The 24150-nt window shown below is 42.6% G+C and overlaps 1 protein-coding gene across 3 annotated transcripts in view; it reads left to right on the forward strand.

The window, feature by feature from the left end:
* FAM81A (family with sequence similarity 81 member A) overlaps positions 1 to 24150 on the forward strand; it is a 71235-nt gene that overhangs the window by 40617 nt on the left and 6468 nt on the right. For all 3 annotated transcript variants that reach the window (XM_037054009.1, XM_037054010.1, XM_037054011.1), the window contains 4 exons: positions 2910 to 3028; positions 18437 to 18566; positions 20015 to 20121; positions 23716 to 23851. In XM_037054009.1, coding sequence (XP_036909904.1) covers positions 2910 to 3028; positions 18437 to 18566; positions 20015 to 20121; positions 23716 to 23851 — 492 coding nt within the window. The remainder of the gene's footprint in view (positions 1 to 2909; positions 3029 to 18436; positions 18567 to 20014; positions 20122 to 23715; positions 23852 to 24150) is intronic.

Raw genomic sequence — 24150 nt, forward strand, 5'->3', positions numbered from 1 at the left:
CAGGGCACAGGGAGGACAATTATTGCCATGGCAGTGATTCAGAGTTGTTTGTCCAGTGTCTGGATGCGAGGAAAACGCTAGAGAAAGGACTCTAACTGAAATAGTCTGCACAGAGACCCCACGACAGGGGAAAGTGGAGAGGAGAAGCGCAGAGGCAGTCAGTCATCCTGTGTCACTTCATGTAACTGGATATTGAGAAATGCTGGGACCGAGTAACAGAAGTGCTAAAAAACTATTGACCCAGCAGAGACACGCCACAGGCAAAATCCTAATTATAGCCCAACTAGAAGTATCGAGTTATTTTAACAAAGCCTGGTGGGGTGGGGAAGGGCAAGAGGGGAGCAAAGTAAAATCCTTCCAAGTAAGTCGTCTGGGGTAGTAGGGTGAGAGAGGGTGAAGGAGGGCGGGCATGAAAACGTGGGGCGTGTCCCGCGTCCAGGGGAGGGGGCGCCGTCCGAGGGTGGAGCCTGGAGTAGACATGCGCGTGGTTATGAGTGTTGTGGAAAGGAAGGTGACCAGTCGTGAAGCCGCAGGGTCCGGGGGCGTGTCCTAGTGCATCAGCGGAGGAGGGGCAATCAACGGTTACCCGACTGAACCCGTCAAAATAAGGGAAAGGGGAAAGGAAACAAAAATGACTAAAAGCAACATAAACTGTAAATAGAGTGAGATGAAGGGACAAATGGAAACGAAGCAGCCTGGTGTCATGATGAGAGCACAGTCCTGGTTCAAATCCCAGCTCTGTCAGTTTTTCCCTGTGGCTCTGGGCAAGTCCCGTAACTGCTTGGGGATTTCACCACAGGGAAACGGGGGTGATAACAGTGCCTCCTTCTCAGGGAGTCCTGGGGGTTAAATGAGTTCACACACCTAAGGCACTTTAAAGGGTGCCTGGTGCACAGTTCCATCAAGCAGGTGTTTGCTTTATTATTTATAAAGCTTAGCGGCACTGTTACTATTTGGTAAGATGAAACAATAGTGAAAGCACTAAATCATACAACGAAGGTTATTATATAATGGTTATGGCCAATGATCGTAAATGTATATATGCCAAATTCAATGGCGGCTACATATAGATTAAAAGTGTGAGAAATCGATGGAAATACTTTATAGTGGGAGAATTTATAATACCTCTTTTAAGCTTCAGAGATTCAGTAGACAAAAATACATAAGATCTAGAAAAAATGAATAATAGAGCAAACTCAATTGAATAGACAATTTTGAAGACATATTTGAACAATTTGTGTTCCTCAAATAGATTTTGGATGGGACATTTTAAAAAATCAGTCTTTGCCACAAAGCAAACTTTAATACATTCAAAACATTAAATATATTACAGACCATATTTTAGTCATAATCCAATACAATTAGAAGTAAATAATAAAAATGACGAGAAACACTTAGCTTGAAAATGAAGAGACACAATTCTGACTAATCCTTAGATCAAAGAGGAATCCAAAACTGAAATGAAAGCAATAAAAAAAAAAAACCCGCCACACCAAAACTATGGACAAAGAAAATACTGTACTAAAAAAACCTCTTTGTTATTACAAAATAATAAAAATAAAGGAACATTGTACTAATCTTTTAAAATTATCAAAAAAGATTAAAACAGAAGAAAGGATTGATAATATTTAAGCTGACATCAAGCAAATAGAAAATGCTTGTAAAAACCCAAAAGCTTTTGGAAGAGAAAGAAACCAAAAGCTTTTTCTTTGAGAAGAAGGAGAAAGAAAGTGGTGGTGGTGAGGGGGAGTATGAAGGACAGAACAGAGGAAGGGCAGTGGGGAAGGGTGTGCCAAAGGCTAGGGAAATGTTCAAAAGAAACATCTGGTGTAACCTTTTGCTTTTGAGGGAGGGGTCTCCTGCTACTTAGGACTCAGGTTTTCTGGTCAGTCTGTCTGTCTGCCATAGTGCTTCAGCTTCAGCCTCGGCTTCTTTCCTGTTTTTGGCAGGCAGCACTGCAGGGCCCTGGCTAGCCACTTGCTACCCATGTGACTCGGGAGGTATCATTTCAGCTGTTTGTGCCTCGCTTCCTGGTGGGGAACATGGGCATGCTGAGTAACTCCCTCTAGGGACCAGTGTGGATTTGGTGCGTGTCGGCACCTCCCAGTACATGCCCAGGAAACCCCAGGGGTGTGTTCATCGGCTCCACCATTCCTTTGTAGAGTTCCCAGGGTGACTGGTCCCTGAGGTTATGCTTTTAGGTTGGGTCACTTAGACTTCATGCAGGTTCGCTTTCATTTTCATTTCGTGTCTTTCCCATGGGACACCATTCTGCCATTCCAATGTAAATATTGTCATCAGATAACTACTAGAAAGGTTAGCACTTGCTGAGTGCTTTGTATGTATCTTATGTAATATCCACAGTGGCCTTAAGACTGTAGTCACCACTCCTGCCGACAGATGAGGAAAGGGAAGCTCAGAGCACCATGCACACTGACCCGGGATCGCGCATTGGGGGAACCGGAACTTGGACCCGTTTCAATGTGGTGCCCACTCCCCTTCTTACTCTTCATTTATTACTTCATAAGAAGTAATAAGTAAATAATAAATAGTAAATAATAAGGGATTGTTCAGTGAAAATAATGATTATCAAAAAACATCCTGGGGTGGTACAAACACATCCCCAGAGTCCAGGGTTCTCAGCTTGGGCTTTGCCTCTCCCTGCGGCTGGACCTCCATCAAGTCTTTTGACATGGACCCTAGTGTTTTTATTGCTAAATTAAGGGACTTGGTGTGGTTGTGATCCCTAAGGTCTCTCTCTCTGTCTAGGCCTCTGGTTCTCTGTATATATCGGTTGACTGTTGAAAAGCAGCCTCTTATGATAGGAGTTAAACATTCTTACTTAAAATTGTTTTGTGGCGCCATGAAAATTCTCAAAGGACTTCCGTGTGGCCTTCTGTGTTGCCCAGGTGCTCCAGGAGCAGATCCGTGCCCGGGACAACATCAGCTACGGAACTAATTCTGCCTTAAAGACTCTGGAGATGCGGCAGCTGTCCGGTCTGGGAGACCTTCGAGGGAGAGTGGCAAGGTAGGAGGCCAAGTGCTCGGGACCCCGCTCCTCCAAAGCCGGTTCCCATGAACTTCATTTTCACGGGGAATACATTCATGAAGCTCCAAAGCAAATTCTTTGCATTCTTCCTGTACATCCCTTCCTTTGCCCATAAAATTGAGCAGTGGAAATTAGACCTAGGCGTGAGCACGCTGCGATGTCTCGTGTGTGGAAAAAGCAGTGGGAGAGCTCGGCTGGCCTCTGCTGTGGGGCAGGGGGGGTTTGTATGTTTACCGAATCCAGTAACACGCAAAGCTGGGACTTAAGAGTTTGCATGGCTTTTTAAAATTTTCATTTTTCTTATAATTCATTTGTTATTAAATTATTTTAAAATTACAGTTGACATGCAATATTATATTAGTTTCATCTGTACAATATAGTGATTAGGCATTTATATTCCCCAATACGTCTTAGTACCCACCTGACACCATGCCTGGTTATGACATTATTATTGACTGTATTTTTATGCTATTTCTGAAAGTATTGGTCCATGGTAGAGTGGAAATTTTAAAAACAGCTCTTTCACCTCTGAGAGCACGGAAAGTGCTGTTCTAGCCCCTCACTACTCAAATTGTGCTAGCTGGACTCTTGGCATCGCCTCACCTGGGAGCTGGTTAGAAATGCCCGCCATCTCTGAAGTATTTATGGACCACTTCTGCCCTCTGCTGCTATTAAGAGTCAAGCACAAGTCCACACAGGAGCTGTGGAGCTCATAGGCAAATTCGAATGGTTCTGAGGTGAAGTTGACCGTGGTCTACAGAGGGGGTGGGAGTGGACAAGGACTCACAAGGTTTGTTTGGAGCAGAGAGCAGTAGTGTGAGGTGCAGACGACACCTGCAGGGCCTTGCCTGCTGGGCGTGTGTTTCTGGGTCTGCTGGATGAACATCACTCTAACAGCAGAGATTTAATGGAGGCCTGGTTGGCTACTCTTGAGTAGTTTTCTATCCTCATCTGAGTGAACTCCAATCTCCTCTGTATGACCCTTAGGGACAGAAACCCTGCTGACCTCTTCATCTCTCTTTACCCTTGCACTATACCATTCAGCAGTGATCAATTAACTGCTTGTTATTTCTGGAAGAGGCCATGCTCTCCTATTTCAATGCCTTTGCACATGCTCTTCTTATACCCAGCATTCCTTCCCCCTTTCTTTTCTAACTTCTAGTCAGCCTTTAGGATTCTGCTCCAATGTCTCCTCCTCCAGGAAGTCTTCCTTGGTCCCCCTACCCTCTTGAGCTCCCTTGGCATTTTATATTCTATTGCATCTCTCTCTTGTCTTCGGTGTCTTGGGGTATAATACAATCTTTTATTTTTGTAGCTCAAGGGTCTGGGAACAGTCTCAGGAAAACAGTAGATAATCAATGTTTGTTTGAATGAATGGTCTAGAAAATCACTGTAATAGGGTAGAAAAAACTTGAATCCTTTCTCTGGAGATTAGCTTTAAAAAAACAACAACACAGCTCTGTTATGGCTCTCAGAATAGTGAGGAGTTAGGACTTCAGAGCTGCAGGGCAGAGTTGAGACTTCAGAAGAACGCCAAGGATCTCCTTGGTCACGTTAGTTGCAGTTGAAGACCAAGCAAAGCAATGCACGTATGAGCTCAGTGTGGGCACGGGATGGCATGTGCATACAGCATATGGGAGCTGCTGCCATTAGCTCGTTAGCTCGGGGGCACCAGCAGTGAAATTGTCCTCAGCGGTGCAGTTATCCTGGTTCTAATTACAACATGAAGAAATTATCCTGACGTACTTTCAGAAATTTTACATTTTTTTCCTGCGGTTTCTTATTAACTGCTCTCCCCAGCTTGTTCCTCCTCTGCAACAAACACTTCTACTCCAAAACAATGACAAAGTGTGCTGTGAGCACCACATGGTTTTGCTTTGTTTTATATTGGGCTTTCCCTTATAATGTTAATGGGACTTGAATTGTTGAAATAAACGCATGTGAAATAAAAATTCTTCAGAAAAGTTTTGGCGTTCCTGCATTGGCTATGTGATTGTCCTGAAGGAATACGTATGAACTTTTTAAGTGATATTCTTGAATTAGCAGGCTGCTGTATTATTTCAGATTTATTTCATAGTGTTCTGGAGGCATTGGTGATGCATTTGACAGGAAACAGGCCCTGATACCTCCCCTCTGGACCCAGCTTAGAAGGACAAAGGCAAATTTGCCATGGAGGTGAGAGGCACCCTTATTCCCTCTAAGCATAGCACATCCTAAAAAAGACTTTCTCAGCATTTTCCATTTCTCCGTAAAGCAGAATATCTGAAATAGTTGGTCCATTTTTGCCTTGTTTTCTTCATTTTTCCAAGACTCAATGAGCACATCCACTTTCCTCTATGAGGTCTGCTTGTGCGGTTGATACAGGGTGCAGCCAAGAAGGGGGGCCCAAATAGGGATTTGGAATGGGGTCCAGAACTCAAGGTGTCCAGGAAATATTAGGATGTCCTCACCCCACCCAACAAGTGTGAGTTGGAGGAAGGGACACATGGAGCAGAAACATACAAAGATGTTTTGTACAGCAACAGCTTTGCAGCTAACCTCTGGCGTGGCCATATAACATATCTATAACCTTTAACTGGTTGCATAGATGTGTTAAATAGCTGTGGCCATACTTTGAGCCAGGGGTATGGAAGTGACTTCCACCCAAGATGTAACTGGGGGGGGGCAGGTCCCCCTGGTTAGAGTGCCTATGTGAGACTTGGAGAAGATTGGCTCCATGGCGGCCCTGGCTGACGTAGCTCAGTGGATTGAGTGCGGGCCTGCGAACCAGACGATCGCGGTTCGATTCCCAGTCAGGGCACATGCCTGGGTTGCAAACCGGTTCCTTGCAGGCTTACTACCAGCAGGGGATGCACAAAAGGCAACCATACATTGATGTTTCTCTCCCTCTCTCCTTCCCCTCTAAAAATAAATAATAAATAAAATCTTAAAAAAAAAAAGATTGGCTCCATGGCATAGGGCCACACCTGCCCAGACTTACAATGGTAGCCCAGTAAACTCGGAAGAATACAGGAATGCTGGCAGGTGTAACTGATTGTGGGAGGAGTCGGAAATGGGGGTGCAGAGGAAAATTGGCATGGGGATTTAAATCCAGTATCAGTAGCCATGTGAGGAGAGAAATACATGGCTGTGCCTGAGTGGGGACCCTTGTGGCTTTGATGGGGGACTCCCGTGGCTTTGGTGAGAGTGAGGACCCAACAGCTTTGGGATACGCTCCTTGGCCACGTGGCTTAGGAAGCAGGAGAGACTTTGCCTGTAAGAAAAGGGGTGAAAGGACTCTTGTCCGTCCTGGGTCATGAGAAGGTGCCACATAGCTTTGGATTAACTGAAGATCTTGGCGATGACACAGCTGATGGTGCCAGGAGCCTGAATTATGGACTTCCATTTCTTTTCCTGAAATATGGTACCCCAAATTAGGAAGGACTGTGTGCATCTATGGGTATCCTAAAGGACTTTTCTGTTTTAATGAAGATATTAGGTCACTACTTTAGGTCTGTATAGCTTTAAATAAATATTTCCTTTCCTTTTCACAAATATCTGGCATTGAGAGACGTCTTTCCTCTGGTGCCGGACAAGCAAACCTGGTGGGGGGTCCTTTTGGTAATAGTATGTCATACCCCCCACCTTGTTCGGTAACATGGTGTCAGAGCCTTAGAGAATTATCTGTATACCAAGGCAGATGTGCAAGTTCCCGCAAGGTAAGCAAGCCCAGGTCCAAAGAAAAAATATATAAAATTGGACATCATCAGATTAAAGATTTTTGACTATCATAAATAACACTGCTCTGAATATTCACATGGGTTTTTTGGTCATATGTTTTCATTTCTCACACACACACACACACACACACCTAGGAGTGTAATTGCTGAGTCCTACAGTGTGTCTATATTTACCCTTTTGGAGAACTGAACAGCCAGGCTGTTTTCAGCAGGGGCTGCAGTGTTTTCCACTGCCAGCAGCGGTGCACGTGGGCTCCGATTTCTCTACATCCTCTCCGACACTTGTCTGTCTTTTGATTATAGTCAACCTAGTGGGCGTAAAGTGGCGTCTTGTGGTTCTGAGTTGCATTTCTCTTAATGACTAATGGTGTTGAACATCATTTAACATACTTATTGGTGATTTGTCTCTCTTCTTTGCAGAACTGTTTGTTTAGATCCTTGGCCCATTTTTAAATTGGGGTATTTGTCTCTTTATTTTTTAGTTGTAGCAGTTCTTTATATATTTCAGATGCAATTCTCTTATCAAATATTTGGAAAAAATCCCTATTCTGTCTTCTTTTCATATTCTTAATCGAGTACATTTGTTCAAATACTTTCTATTCTTTATTCGTATTCTCTATTTAATGAGACATTGTCATTAAACCTTCCTTTACTTTTTGAAGCACAGTTCTTTTATTCATTTGATTATCTTATATTTCTAACAGCTGCCTTGAGGTTTTTTTTAATGAATCAAATATTTTTTAAATATTTTATTTATTTATCTTTAGAGGGGAAGGGAAGGAGAGAAATATCAATGTATGGTTGCCTCTCGTGAGTCCCCCGCTGGGGACTGGCCTGCAACCCAGGCATGTGCCCCGACTGGGAATCGAACCACGATCGTGTGGTTCGCAGGCCCGTGCTCAATCCACTGGAGTTTTTGTCTTTAAAATGTGACTGCTGCTCTGTCTCACAGGCAGCTTCTTTTGTCTGCTCTGCCCCCTGTATACAGTTCACATTTTTCTGTTTCTTTGCATGTCTCAGAATTTTGTTAATAACTGGACACTTTAGGCAGTATGTTGTTGCAGCCTCTGTGCTCACACATGCACCCTGGGGTTGTCTTGTTGGTTTGTTTGATGACCTGGCTGGACCGTTTCAGTGGCATCTCTTTCCCCCGCAACGTGAGGCCACAGACGTTGCTCCTCAGAAGGCACGAGATTGCCCGGCAGTGACTGTGGTTTCAGGGAAGCTCTTGGCGTCACTGTCCCCGATCTTTATTAAGTTGTCTGCCTCTGTTAGTACCACACCCAAATCTTAGGCTCCGCTAATTGCTCGCATATTGCTCTCCTTTTTATGACAATGCCCCAGAACATAAGCTGCTCTATGATCTGATTCAATTAAATTATTGCCAGCACTTAGGGGCTTAATGATGTACATATACAATAATTATGTGTATGATATATATACAATACTTATATTTTATATATATACTCACATGCATGTGTATTAATTATTACAATGTGGAAGATGAGAAAATGTTTTAAACGGCGTTGCTTTTGGTGTGCTATGCCACCGCGTCACAAGCTGTAAGAGAAGTTCTGCTTAAGCCTGTTGCTCAAGTGATGCCTTTGGGCCCCTGCAGGACTTTGCTGACCGCCTCCCTCTTCTCACTGATCTGTTGGCCAAGTGATAGAGTCCTTAGGCCACCTGAGGTCCAGAGCTAGGAAATGTACCTGAGACCCTGCCCCAAAGGCTGGAAAAAGGAAAACTTGGAATCTGTGATATAAAATATCAAGGATGAAATAGGACAACTGATCAGATTCATTGCAAATTCTGTGTAACTAAAGTTATTGAGCATGCATGCAGCTATGCTAGAGTGCTGAGGCCGTCTTTTGTGTTTTTTGAAAACACAACGATGTCTTTGATTCGATACTAGACGAAAGAGTGATATTGCTTTCCCCCTTCTTTATATGTATGTACATTATATATGCTTGATGTATGTAAATATATATTTACATATAATTTCAAAGTTATAAAAATATGCAAGAGTCACCATTTGTCAACATTTTGTCTCACTTACTTTACTATTCTGTCACATATAATTTTTTCCTGAAACATTTGAGAGTAAGAATAACGTTGCTTTTAACTTAAGAAAACGAGTTGATTCCACTGCGTGTGTTTGCTGACGAGGGGCTTTGGTTTCTCACACTGTGTCTCTCCGCTTCCCCTGTCCGCTCCGCCACTTTGCTTATAACAGTACACAAGTGACACGGGCCCGTCACACACAGGCAGGCATACTGTGGCATATAGAAAATAAAAAAATGGAGCCTCCCCAGCTCCATCTCTGTTTTACTCCTTCGAAGCAACTAATGTTAACAATTTGGTGTCTGTCCTTTTAGACTTTTCTCATATATTGTTGTACAATAATTACTTATTATTGTAGGAATATAATTATTTGCAGCAAAATAATTACCTAACAATGTGATTTTAATTGTAATTTTACAAAGTTATATGTATATACATATATATACATATATATACGTATATATACATATATACATATATAGGTATATGTATATAAATAATTCTGCCACTTAAGTGTTTTTACACAATGATAAATTGTGGGCCTCTTTCCAATACACATGTAGATCTAACATACTTATTTACTTATTTAATCCTTACCCAAGGACATACCCCTTAATTTTAGAGAGAGGGGCAGGGAGACAGAGAGGAGAGAAACATCAACGTTTGCCTCTAGTATATACCCCAACCAGACCAGGGACCAAACTGCAACCTAGGCGTTTGCCCTGACTGCGGATGAAACCTGCAGCCTTCTGGTTTCTAGGACGATGGTCCAACCAGCTGAGCCACACTGGCCAGGGCAGTCTAGCGTGCTTTGTAATTGGATGTGGAGTATTCTGCTGCATGTGTGTACCACAGGTGAGTGTATTCAACCACTCCTGTGTTAATGGGAACTTTGAGTAGAGCGTTTGTCTCCAACTGAGATATAACACAAGCTGTAGCTAGTGAAAATGGTGAACCATGTGCTTCAAGATAATGTTGACGTCTTTCCAAATAACTTTTCAAACACATTGTGTCCCTTGAACAGCTTTGTAAAGATGATGAAACTGGTCTGATGTAGGGATACTGGAGAGTTTCCATCCAGTGAGCTTATGTTTGGATTGGGAAATAATGCCTTTCTATAGTATTTTTGTATTTCATGCTATGTTAAAACCCCAAATTTCCCCAAATATGATTTAAACAATATTTTGCTAAAAATTACAAACTTACCCAGAAATAAACCCAAGTCTCTATGGTCAATTAATATTTGACAAAGGGGGCAGCAACATAAAATGGAGTAAAAATAGCCTCTTCAACAAATAGTGTTGGGAGAACTAGACAGCTGCATGCAAAAAAATGAAACTCAAGCACCAACTTACACCATACACGGAATTAAATTCAAGGTGGATAAAAGATTTAAATATAAGCCATGACATCATTAAAGTCCTAGAAGAGAACATAGGCAGAGAACTCTCAGATATTTCACACAGTAACATTTTTACTGATATGTCCCCTAGAGCAAGGGGCATAAAGAAAAGAATAAACAAATGGGGACTCATCAAAATAAAAAGTTTCTGCAAGGCTAAAGAAAACAGCATTAAAATAAAAAGAAAACCAACCATATGGGAAAACATATTTGCCAATGATACTTTAGACAAGGGTTTAATCTCCAAAATATATAAAGAACTCACACAACTTCACTGTAAGAAGACAACTAACCCAATCAAAAAGTGGGCAAAGGACTTGAACAGACACTTCTCCAAGGAGGACATACAGAGGATCCAGAGACACATGAAAAGATGCTCAATGTCGCTATCTATCAGAGAGATGCAAATTAAAACCACAGTGAGATAGCACTTTACACTGGTGACAATGGCCATCATAAACAAAGCAACGAACAAACAACAAGTGTTGGAGAGGTTGTGGAGAAGAGGGGACCCTAATCCATTGTTGGTGGGATTGCAGACTGGTACAACCACTGTAGAAAACAGTATGGAATTTTCTAAGAAAACTAAAAATGGACCTGCCTTTTGACCCAGCAATTCCACTGCTAGGATTATACCCTAAGAACCCTGAATCACCAATCCAAAAGAACCTATGCACCCCAATGTTCATAGCAGCACAATTTACAGTAGCCAAGAGTTGGAAGCAACCTAGGTGCCCATCAGTAAATGAATGGATCCAAAAAGTATGGTACATTAACACAATGGAATACTAGGCAGCAGAAAGAAAGAAAGAAAGAAAGGAGCTCCTACTCTTTGCAACATCATGGATGGAACTGAAAAGCATTATGCTGAGTGAAATAAGCCAGGCGGTGAAAGACAAATACCATGTGATCTCACCTTTAACAGGAACCTAAACAACAAAACAAACAAATAAGCAAAATATAACCAAAGACACTCAAATAGAGAACAGGCTGACAGGGACCAGAGGGGAGGTGGGAGAGAATTTCAGGAGAAAAGGGGAAGGGTTTACCGGAACAAGTATAAAAGATACATGGGCAAAAACTAAGGGGGGTGGAAATGGGAGGGAGGTGGGGGGGGCTGGGAGTAAAAGACAGAAAACTGTACTTGAACAACAATTAAAATAAATTTTAAAAAAATTATGAACTCAAAATAAAGCTGAAGAGTCTGTATTTGGTGTTGATTTTTTAATCATTATTTGTGAATTGGGGTGATTTATAGGGACTAAATGAAACAATACATATGAAGTATCTTGTATAGTGTGTGGTACCTAGTAAATATTCCTTATATTTATTCATTGACAGATATTTGTTGAGCCTCTACTACATGCAGGGCATTGTGCTAGGTACTAGGGTCTAGTGATGGAACACGCAGAGAGCATCCTTGCTTATATGGGGATGGTGTTCCGTCTCGCAAGGGAGATAGACATTAAACAGCTTACTGCAAAATATTTATTTTCACTTATCATTTGGATCATTCAGTTTGATTTTTTCTTTGTTCACAGTTTTGTGTCTTTGGAGTTAGTGCCTAAAAATATATCCATCTTTCAGATTTAGGGTAAAAGCTGCCAAATTGCCCTGTGGAAAGTTCGTAAACTTGTTATCCCACTTGCATTCTACAAACTCCAACGTTGGACATTAACATTAAAGAAGTATTTCTGATACAAAAGCATAATGGCATCATTCTTTTCATTTATATGTATATTTTATTATGAATATTGGAAATTTAAAAATGCATTTGTGATGTTTGTCAGATTAAAAAATATTTTAACATTTAAGTCAGTATTTTAAAAGTTCTGTCCTAGTAAATTTTTCCTATTACTTTTTTAAAAGATTGTAGCATTTCAACAAAATAAATGAGCTAGACAAGTTGTTCCACTTAGAGAAAACATAAGTTGGCACCAAGTAAGGACCAACTTTGCAATCATTGAACTGGTAGCTTAGTTTCTTCAGAGTCTGTAATGAATTACGTTTCCCAGCGGTTTCCCCAGTTGCTCACCGTTGTTTCTCATGTCCCACTCCTCATCTCTGGGTGCTCTCGGCTTCTTACTCAAGTACATTTTTCTAGTTACTTCTTTTATATGGGCCGTGGGCGATGCATTCCTTAATCTTTACATGTCTGAAACTGTCTTTATTTTTGTTTTGCACTTATTCTTGGATGATAGGTTGTTTTTGCTCAATATTTCTTCATCTTGTGATGTCTATTGTTTTCGGACATCTGTTGTGTGCTGTCTTACAGTCAGTCTTTGATGGGTCACCAGTCTCTGGTAGTTTTTATCTTCATTGTGGGTCATCTGAATGTCAGCATGCTCTGTTTATTTGTTCTATTTACTCTATTTATTCTGTTTACCGATCCCACGATGAACTCACTAAATACTTTTAAAGCGCATGTCTTGCTTCAGTTTTATGAAATTGCCAGCACTCACACCTCAAACATTGCTTCTCTGTCCTCCTCTCCATTTCCTCCTTTTGGAACTGTTCAGTTCCTCCTTGACTTATGGTGGTAACACGTCTGTATATTTCCTCCTTGTTCTGTAAATATCTTTCATGCTTCGAATCTCTGTCTTTGCTGCATTTGGAGTGAGCTCCTTGCTACTGTCTTCTAATCCACTGATTTCACCTTCTGTTGTGTCCAGTCTAGAGTCTGTTAGGTGTGTTAAGACCACTGTGTGGTTTATTCCCAGGATTTCTAATTTTTTTCTCTTATACACTAGCTCTTCTTTCATCTCTGCCTGATTTGGATTGCTAATTTAGCATTTTCTTGATGGATGTTAATCTAGCTTTGATTTTTTAAGCATCTTAAATATATTTATTCTAAGCACATTCGATCCCAGTTTTTTTTAATGATTTCCATGGCTGGTGGAGCCCCACTCACGTCTCTGGTTTCAGTTACCCTGGTCGTAAGTGGAGCCAGTCGTTGATATTGTTGCCCTGTGGGAACTGAAATTTCTTTTTTAAAAAAAATAAGATCTTATTGATTTATTTTTAGAGATGGGAAAGGAAGAAGAAAGAGAGAGAGAGAAACATCAATGTGTGGTTGCCTCTCGCATGACACCCACTGGGGATCTGGCCTGCAACCCAGGCATGTGCCCTGACTGGGAATTGAACCTGCGACCCTTGGTTTGCAGGCTGGCACTCAATCGACTAAGCCACACCAGCCAGGGCTGAGATTTCTTTTTACTACTGTTGGTTTTCAGATATAGAGCTTCAGCTGCCTCTGACACCAGCTGTGATGAAACACGTGCTTTGCTCTATCTTCTGTACCACCTGTCTGCTTTCTGCTCTTTCCCATTCTTTATTGTCCTTTGGCTTTATATCTTTTATTATTATTATTATTATATTCGTCTAGTGTCATCTTGGTAGATTTTCAGAAGGGACCCAATGTAAGGGCATATGTGTTGTCCACCATGTTTAACTGAAAGACCAGGTAGTAGTTTCTATTTGCAGCATTTTAATACAAAGTGATTAGTAAATTGGTTAAATATTATAGCTTATTAGAAAGCCTACCAAGCATGGGCATGCTCCTGCCTTTACTCATGGTGTATAAACTCTAGACCTGTGATATTTTATTTTCTCTAGCTTCTGGAGGGATGTGATTTAACTTTCTGTAATTGCTATGCTATTATTAAATGTTGATTGCAAATAGTCTAAGTGATTTAGAGAGTGAGACTCTTTTCAGTATCTAAATCATTTAGGAAATAGCTTATAAGCCTCGTTCAGGCCTCAAGGCAGATATCACACCCTGGAGAATACAACCCCAGTACTTTTCTGACGAATGTAGACTGCTGATTTGCTGAGAGTGTGCCTGGCCATGGGCTTGTGCTCCTTTGTGGGCGTTTATAATGCCTTGTTCCTCAAGTTCCCAACCTTCGAGCGCATTTGTCTGAATCAGGGGATAATGAACAAGATGTCAAATGTAATTTCCATCAGTAATAGCGAAATATACATATAAGCTAAATAACATTTTAGTAGAGGTGGCATAAATTTTTTAAATTTTAATTTGAATTTTTTAAAAGATTTTATTTATTTATCTTTAGAGAGAAAAGGAAGGAGAGAGGGAGAGAAATATCAATGTATGGTTGCCTCTTGTGGGTCCCCTGCCAGGGACCTGGCCTGCAACCTAGGCATGTGCCCTGACTGGGAATCGAACCGTGATCATCTGGTTAGCAGGCCTGCGCTCAATCCACTGAGCTACAACAGCCAGGCTAATTTTTATCTTTAATTGTTAGGTGGTAGAGCATGTGTACTGAAGAGAGAAAGTTCCCACTATACTGTACTTCATACAGCAGACATTCTACAAACATTGCTGAGTGAATGAATGAATTGTGGTTGGGGTTGCAACCACAGCCTCTTCACTTTTACTGTACGGTGCCTTGAATCTGACCTGACTTTCGTGACAGTAACATAAGCCTACATGTCTCCAGCTCTGGCTCCTTGACCACCGGCCTCATTTCTGCTTTAGGAGGGGCCCAGGCAGAGATGGTAGGATAGTGCCTAGTCCATAAAATTGTAATATATTTTTTGTATATGTCTATTGATCAAAATATTTTCCTCATGTAAATATTTTTTTCTGACTATAAACATTATTCATATTTATTTCAGGAAAGTTTTACAATTTATAAAAGAATGAAAAATAAAGTAAAAATCACACATAATCCAGAGATAGTTAATATTTTGCATGTTTTCTTGTGATATATTTTTCTTTTTTTAAATATATTTTATTTTTTATACCATTACAGTTGTTCTATTCCCCCCTTTCATTCCCCTCCACCCGCACACTCCCTCCCCCATTCTCCCCCCCTTAATTTATAACCACGTGTCTCAACTTCTTTAGATTCTATATTTCCCCCACTATTCTTGCCCACCCCCCTATCTATTTTCTACCTACCATCTATGCTATTTTCTGTGCCTTCTCCCCCCTTCTCCTCCTCTCACCCCCCTGTTTCTAACCCTCCATGTGTTCTTCATTTCTATGGCTCCACTCCTGATCTAGCTGTCCTCTTGGTTTGCTTTTGTTTTAGGTATGGTTGTTAATAACTGTGAGTTTGCTGTCCTTTCACTGTTCATATTTTTCATCTTCTTTTTCTTATATAAGTCCCTTTAGCATTTCATATAATAAGGGCTTGGTGATGATGAACTCCTTGAACTTGACCTTATCTGAGAAGCATTTTATCTGTCCTTCCATTCTAAATGAAAGTTTTGCTGGATAAAGCAATCTTGGCTGTAGGTCTTTGGATTTCATGACTTGGAATACTTCTTTCCAGCCCCTTCTTGCCTGTAAGGTCTCTTTTGAGAAATCCGCTGACAGTCTGATGGGTACTCCTTTGTAGGTGACTGTCCCCTTATCCCTTGCTGCTTCTAGGATTCTCTCCTTCATTTTAGTCTTGGCTAATGTAATTATGATGTGCCTTGGTGTGTTCCTTCTTGGGTCCAACTTCTTTGGCACTCTCTGAGCTTCCTGGATTTCCTGGAAGTCTATTTCCTTTGCCAGACTGGGGAAGTTCTCCTTTATTATTTGTTCAAATAAGTTTTCCACTCGTGGCTGTTTCTTTCCCCCTTCTGGTACCCCTATAATCCGGATGTTGGAACGTTTAAAGATGTCCTGGAGGTTCCTAAGCCTCTCCTCATTTTTTTGAATTCTCATTTCTTCATTCCTTTCTGGTCGGATGTTTAGTTCTTCCTTCTGGTCCATTCCATTGATCTGAGTCCCAGTTTCCTTTCCATCACTATTGGTTTCCTGGACATCTCCCTTCATTTCAATTAGTTTAGCCTTCATATGTTCCTCGAATTTGTGACTATAATCTACCAGGTCTGCGAGCATCCTGATAAATAGTGTCTTGAATTGTGCTTCTGAGAGGCTGGCAATTTCTCGGTCGCTTAGAGTTATCGGCTCTGGGAATTTGAGTTCTTCTTGCACCATCTTTTGGGCTGTTTGTGCCTGTTCCGTAGCAGGATCAGAGCCCTAAAGTGTTCACTAGAACAGGGCAACTAAGTCGCTGGGTTGTGACGTTGTATGTGGGGGCGGGGTCAAAGAGCGACAATGGCTTCCTGTCTGCCCCGGCGCTGCAGCCATCACCGTCACCAGGCCCACGCGTTTCGTTCCACTGCACGCGAGTGTGCCACCGCCGTCAGCCCTCCACCACTGGTTTCGCCCCCTGGGGCCTGTGTGGTCCGTCTCACTGTGCACGAATGTGCAACCGCGGTCAGTCTGCTCTACACCCCAACTGGTTCCAGGCTGCCTGTGCGCCTAGGTCGGGGGATCTGTCCTGCGCGACCCAGCTCCGCTGCTGGCTCTGCCTCTCTTACCGTCCCCGTCGAACGGTTCGTAGTTGTCAGACTTCTGTATAATTCCGTTTTCTGGTCTTTGGGTGTGTCCTTGTTCTCCAAACCTTTGTTATATTCAAACTTGGCTGTGGGAGAAGGCACAGTGTTTCCACCTATGCCTCCATCTTGGCGGAAGTTGCTCTTGTGATATTTTAATGACTGTATGTATGAAGGGTCACTCAAGAAAATAGAAAACACTCTAAGTATTTTAACAGGAAGGGATTTAATACAGAAAATCACAGCTTGCAAAATGATTGGACGATCAGGGGAAGCAAAGTGCAGGACACTTAGTGGCTTTGGGGAAAACAGGAAGTGGAGAATCACAGAAAGGAGCCGTTGGTGATCTCAGCTGCCCACAGCATGGAAGGAAATGATTTTCAGGAGTGGGCCTAGAAGTGGCTGCAAACCTAACTTTGGCGGTTTACCCATGTGTCTGTCTACCTGGCCTGCTGCCTCCGCAGAAGGATAAGGGCTTCCGCTTGTCTTCTGCCTTCCACATCTTGCATCAGTGCCTTTCACTGGGGGCATCTCGGTCAGAACCATGCTAGTAAGGGAACCTGGGAAGTGCAGGTTTGGGGCTTCTGCCTGACGATATGCAGAGAACGTTCGCAAGGGGCAAAATGCTGTGTCAGTTTTGAGTGAGCCATTCTTAGAATTGCTTCCCCTTGCCACCAGTCTCCCAATATGTTTTCCTAAGTCTCTCACCATTAGCTAATCCCCATCTCTTATTCTGGTCAAAATGAACCACCAGATAAATTGTTTGAAATTCTGCCAACTGTGAGGGTTTCCCTCCTGTAATATCCTTTAGCACCACTCCCAAGTGGAGTTTTAAGAGTCAGCAGTTTTCTAGAAGATGCCAGAGTATCGGGTATGACTATCTGTAAATCAGGCCTGACTTTTTCCCCTTCAGGCCACGGGGTTATCAAACACCCCCCCAGGGGCTGCAGGTGTTGCACCCACGTAATTTACTTACGCCTTTACAACCTGCTCAAGCTTCACGTCTGGACATACCCCTCCCCTCGGAGATGGAGTGCAGCTCAGTGCCCACCTGTAGGCTCGGTGTTCCTACGGGCCACCCAGAGTGCATGGTCATTTCATGGCCCAGGACTGGGCGTGCTGTCTCAAGCACAGCCCAGTAGCAAGCCAGCAGCTACTTCTCAAAGAAGGAATGACTGTATTGGAACAAGTGGTTACTTTGCTCTGAATCCCTCTGGGTCCATTCTGTGATTGTCCTATTAGGTCTAGACAGAGGCCTGTGCAGCTTACCTGCCACTGATACTTTGAGTACCATTGGCACTGCCAAGCTGTAAGACCCAAGGGGAAGAGCCTCTTTCTTGGCCGCTCGGACCTGCTGTAGCACCTTCCCCGAAGCACCTTCCCCTGCTCTGGGACGCCCTCAGAGCATAGAGAACGCAGCCCTGCAGGCAATTTGGTAAAAGGTTAAGAGGAGCACTTTCAGAGGTGGTAGAAATTGCCTCCAAAGTTCAAAGAGGCCCCAAACTTGAAAGGGCTGAGGTGGTTCTGGAGAATGACAGACCACATCCGACATACTCCACATGCTTTCTGTAATGGGGCTCTCACTGCACAAATGGTTCTGTAGTCCTGAGCACTGTAAAGCCGTTGCCCTTTCATGGTTATGTCCCTGGTCTTATTAAGCATACCCCTGTGGTTCCACTTAAAAACCGTAATGAGGGCAGCTCTCTGAATTCATGTGAACCTCTGTTAAAAAGAATGACTCATGGGCAGTTTCTTTGAGTAGAGTCTTGCATTTTATAGTATGTGAAGGAGTCTTGGCACTTGTTTTTAACCTTTAATGAGGATTAGCTTTGTTGTTTGCCTGGACAGGTGTGACGCCAGCATAGCCAGACTCTCTGCCGAGCACAAAACGACCTACGAGGGGCTTCAGCACCTGAACAAGGAACAGCAAGCTGCCAAACTTATCTTGGAGACAAAAATCAAAGACGCAGAGGGACAGGTACGGCCTGCTTCGGGCAGCCAGTTAAAAGTGGTCATTGTTCCAAGCTAAGAATAACATGGTGCTGACTGTTTCTCACAGGACACGGTAGGTAGGGCACCCAGCGTGAGTAAGCATCATCTCTTTTCTTTGCTTCTCCTTCCTTCCATGTCACCGGAGTGGCACTTCCTGAGTAGGGCAACCAAACCACTGAAATTCTTCAGTACAGTCCTAATTTCAAAGATTCTTTTCTCACATTCTTAAAATGATTAATATACTTTATAAGTTTTAAATTATAACTCCAAAGCTACCTCTCACACACACAAATGATCAGCATTCTTTTACCTGCCAGGCGTCCCAATTCGGGGTTCCAGGAAATGTTGCTCTGTTCACCGGAACTCATTGTATGTGCTGACTTGTCCCGTAGTCTGTACCTGGGAAACAGTCGGGACAAAGCTTGAGGATAAGCTGGCTAATGGATTTTTAGAGTATTCCACCTTGAAATTTATAGAGTAATTTCACAGAGCAAAGTTCTTGGCGTTTTACAGTGTGCTTTTTGGCCACTTAAAACTTCCCCTTTGCCAGAACGTGGCCTGTCATTGTAGGACTTTGCCCACGGCATGTGCTCTACTTACTATTCTTCATTTAGAAAGGAATGTGGGGTATCTGGTCAACCTGTTGGGCTGAAAACCCTGGGTCTTAACTACATCCAGTAACTGAAAAACACAGGTATTATAAAACCATAAAAAGAAGAATAGAATGACAATAAGTCCAATTACTTTTAGTTCAATAACTTTTATCACAGAAGAGTGAGGATAGGCCAAGAAAATAAATGCTAAGGAAATGTTAAGCTTTCTGGTAGCCCAGCCAAGTAAAAGGCACATAGAAATCCTTAAAAAGATGTATTTTTCTTTGTTCTGGACTTGATAAATACATAGTCCACGAATCTTTAAGTAAAGAACACCGAACATCATACTTGCAGAAAATAAAGACATTTCATATAGCACTCGTTTTATATTAAATGTTAATGAAGAGATACGGCAAATGGGTAGGCAGTGGGAGAAAGGAGTGAGAGGGATGTTCTTGACAAATCATATGTTCCGGTGACTTAATGACATGGGGTAAGTCCGGGACCTTAGTGGGTTTTGTAAGCAATAAGAATTTCATTCTCTGTGACTAGCAGCCCCATCAATGGTATAACTGTCCAGATGACGGTGACCGTATTTTGTGCCAGCAGGTGGAGGTAGCGTTTTGGGCAGACACTTGCTCCTCAGAGAGCCCAGTGCACGCTGACTTGATGGGTGCCTGTGAGAGAAAATGGAAGTGGGCAAGCGAGGTGAACTCCTAGGCGAACGTATTCATTAGACCGAATCTGCACCTCCTTTGCCTTGAATGCAGCTTACTGAATGTCTTCTGGAATGACCTCTGAGCGGGTGGACGCACTATTACAAGCAAAGTCTCTTTTCCAGATTTCTCAGCTTTTGAACAGAGTGGACTTGTCGATATCGGAGCAAAGCACCAAGCTGAAGATGTCCCACAGGGACAGCAACCACCAGCTGCAGCTTCTGGACACGAAGTAAGTGATAACTCAGGGACATCTTTATTTTGGTAGAGGTTCTTCTTGAACTTCTTAATACTGCGATCTTTTTCCCTCTTGGTTTTTATTTATCACATAAACAACGTGAAAGTAATACAGGAAGTTCAAAGGAAAAGTTTCCAGGTAGCATGCTGTCACTCCGCCTTCCTAGTTTGGGGGTTTTGTGGGTGGACAGTAATCCATCTATTCATTTGATAAAACACCTGAGCACTGGCCCAGGTGCTGGGGATAAGTAATGAAGAGAAACAGACTCTGTTCCTATCCTTGTGAGGTTTACAGTCCAGGGTTGATGAGCATCAATTAATGACTGAAATAAGCATTTGCTACATTGTTACTAATAGTGATTAGGTGCTTCGAAGAAGAGGGACACCATGTGGTAGGACGGATAATGGTCTCCCCATGTTACCATGTTACCTGTGGATATGGCCTCTTGCGTAGTAAAAAGGGACTTTGCACGTATGATCATGATTTTGAAGTGGATAAATTATCCTGGGTTCTTTGGGTAAGCCCGATGCCACCCTTCAAGTCCCTGTGATAGGGAGGCAGGAAGGTCAGGGTCAGGACAGAGGACCATGTGACGCAGAAGCAGAGATGGGAGTGGCATGCTGGGAAGGCACAAGGAAGGGGCCACAAGCTGTGGAAGCTGCAAAAGGCAAGAAAATGGTTCTCCCCTTGGAGCCTCAGAAGGAACCACCACTGCTCACACCTCGACCTCAGACCAGGGAAGCTGATTTCAGACCTCTGGCCTTCGGAACTGGGAGAAAGTAGATGTGTTGTTTTTCACCACCACATAGGTGGTCATTTGTCACAGCAGCCACAGGAACCTGATACAGTGGTGCTGTGAGGGATAATAATGGGGGCCTGGTTGCGGGGCCGTCCTGAGGAGGCCATGCTTGAAGTAAGAGGTGGGGAGTGAGTGGATTCACTAGGTAAAGAGGGAGGTGGGAACACAGGGGGTGAAGTAGCCTATCTTTGGGGAAAATGTGGCCCTGACTGGTGTGACTCACTTGGTCGGAGCATCATCCTGTAAACTGAAAGGTCTCCAGTTCTATTCCCAGTCAGGGCAACATGCCTGGGTTGCAAGTTCGTTCCCTGGTGGGGCGGGGGGGGGGGGGTTGGTGTATAAGAGGAAACCAATGGGTGTTTCTCTCTCACATCAATGTTTCGCTCTCACATCGATGTTTCCTCCACCTCCCTCTCTCTCTTTCTCCCTTCCTTTCCCTCTCTCTAAAATCAATAAGCATGTGCTTGGGTAAGGATTTTTAAAAAAGAACCTGCAAGATGGCAAATCGGCTAGGACTGAGACTGAGGGGAAGTGAGGGCTGGAACAGAGATGTGAGACGAGGGAGGAGGTGGGCCAGCTTGCGGGGCCTTGTAGACCTCAGTCAGGCCTTTCTGTCCCATCACTAGAGCAGTAAGGAGCCCCTGGAATATTTTAAGCAGATGAAGTAATATATATATATAATTTTTATCAAGGGCCTTGATTGCAGTTGGAAATGAATCACAAGGGGCCGAAGAAGCGATGGAGACATCATCACCGTTAGGGGCACACTGTTTGGCAGTCTAGGTGGGGGAGGTCTGCACTAGGGTGAGGTGGAGCTCTCTAGTTAGTGTCCTCTAATTTGTTATACTTTCCCATGTTCTTATAGCAAGCCTTTAGAGTCACTGTCCCTGCCCGCAGTGACTCCCTCCCTTCCCTTCCCTTTTATTTTCTTTCTTCTTGTTTTTTAAAAAAATATTTCTACTACAAAATGCATTTTTTGTCCACAGAGGATGATTTAGATCAGGCCAACTATCAATACTTACTGCCTCCTAGAAGACTATGGCTCAGATGATAGAAAAGGCCCTCCCCATTCAAAGAGTGTGTTACATATCAAGCCCTTATTTGCCTTTCTGGAGCACTTCATAAAAGAAAATGTGCTTTTCTTCTTTCTCTTCTTCCTGCACCATCTTTTCTGTGCTTCTGTCTCTCACTGCAATCTGGAGTCTGGTGCAATAAAATAGGTTAGCTTTCAAAAAGATGAAGATTATATAGCATGTGAATTTTTATATCTTTTATCTTTTTTCAAATCTATAATTTATTACTTTTTAAAATTGTTGTTCAAGTACAGTTGTCTGCATTTCCCCCCCACACTCCCCCCAAACCCAGCCATCCCCACTTCCCACTCTCCATCCTACTCTCCTTTGGCTTTGTCCATTTGTCCCGTATACTTGTTCCTTGACAACCCTTCCTTCGTTTCCCCTCACTGTCCCCTCTCACCTCCCTTCTGGTTACTGTCAATTTGTTCTTAATTTCAATGTGTCTGTTTATATTTTGCTTGTTTGTTTGTTTTGTTGATTAGGTTTTACTTATAGGTGAGATCATGTGGTATTTGTCTTTCACCACCAGGCTTACTTCACTTAGCATAATGCTCTCCAGTTCTATCCATGCTGTCACAGAGGGTAGGAGCTCCTTCTTTCTTTCTGCTGCCTAGTATTCCATTGTGTAAATGATCCACTCTTTTACTGATGGGCACTTAGGTTGCTTCCAACACTTGGCCATTATAAATTGTGCTGCTATGAACATTGGGGTTCATAGATTCTCTTGAATTGGTGTTTCAGGAGTCTTAGGATATAATCCCAGCAGTGAAATTGCTGGGTCAAAAGGCAGTTCCATTGTTAGTTTTCTGAGAAAATTTTTAGTTTTCTGTTTTCCACAGTGGCTGCACCAGTCTGCCTTCCCACCAACAGTGCACTAGGGTTCCCTTTTCTCCACAACCTCACCAGCACTTGTTGTTTATTTATGGTGGCCATTCTAACTGGTATGAAGTGTTGTCTCATTATGGTTTTAATCTGCATCTCTCTGATGGCTACATTTCAGGGTTTCTTAAAAGAGAAAAAGAGGCAAACAGATATTGCAGATAATGAGGGGTTTTACAACAATGGGTGTTTATTTTATTATCATGATTTAAGACATATATTCTTTTGTCCTTTCATTACATTTCACAATAAGAATAATAAAAAAAGTAATTAAAAGAAGGCAGCAAGTGGGAGTTATTATTTTAAGGTATTTGGAAAGGGAAAGAACAAGAGGAATGAAGGGCTGGGTTATTTTTTCTTTCAATTTTCTTTTTTATTTAAATTAGAAAATATCTGTTTGGAGGCCAGAGTAATTTGGAGAACATTATAGAGAAAGGGAGACAGGCAGATGGAAGAGGAGCCCAGGGAGATAAGGGAGCCTGGAGGGGCACCTGGACAGTGTCCTCTGAGCCAGGAGCACTAGGGGACCCTCTGAACTGCGAAGATTAGCACCTGGTGTGGCTTTGTGTGACTCTGTGACACTGCAATGCCCACTCTGTCGGTTGTTCATGGGTAGAAAGAATCATCAGGTGCTTTTCGGTTACATCCTCTTCCCCTCCCTACCCCATCCCAAAATAGTGCTAAATGCAATTCCAAGAAAAGGTAAGCAGTAATTCTGAATGAGCACAGTTTACTGCTGACCTGCTCATTAGACATTTGATAGTCAGAGACTAAGGTTGCTTGATGTCTTTTTCAAATAGTTTTACATCTAACTTGCTGTGTCCTTTATTGTAGATTTAAAGGTACAATTGAGGAACTCAGTAACCAGATTTTATCTGCTCGGAACTGGCTGCAACAGGAACAAGAACGGATAGAAAAAGAACTTCTACAGAAAATCGATCAGCTTTCCTTGGTTGTTAAGGAAAACAGTGTAGGTATTGATGTTTAGCAATAACATGGTAAAATTACTTGGCGGGGGCCTTCAATGTCTCAGTAATACCTGGTAATTTATCACCAGTTCACTTAGCACCACATTAAGCTGTTTGATTTTGTCTTGCCTGAGGATCCATTTCCGTGGTTTGTATTGATTCTTTGTATTTGTTATAAAGAGATAGAGCACATTGATTTGTTTGGGTTAACAAAAGCTAAGTAGGAAATTTTAGTATTTTCAGCTAAGATGAATTTCAGTGAAGACCCAAACAAACCAAATTGCCCATCTGCTTTTCTAAA

This window comes from Sturnira hondurensis, unplaced genomic scaffold, assembly GCF_014824575.4.
Source record: "Sturnira hondurensis isolate 20B ecotype Veracruz unplaced genomic scaffold, ASM1482457v3 Scaffold0008196, whole genome shotgun sequence".
Lineage (NCBI taxonomy): Eukaryota > Metazoa > Chordata > Mammalia > Chiroptera > Phyllostomidae > Sturnira > Sturnira hondurensis.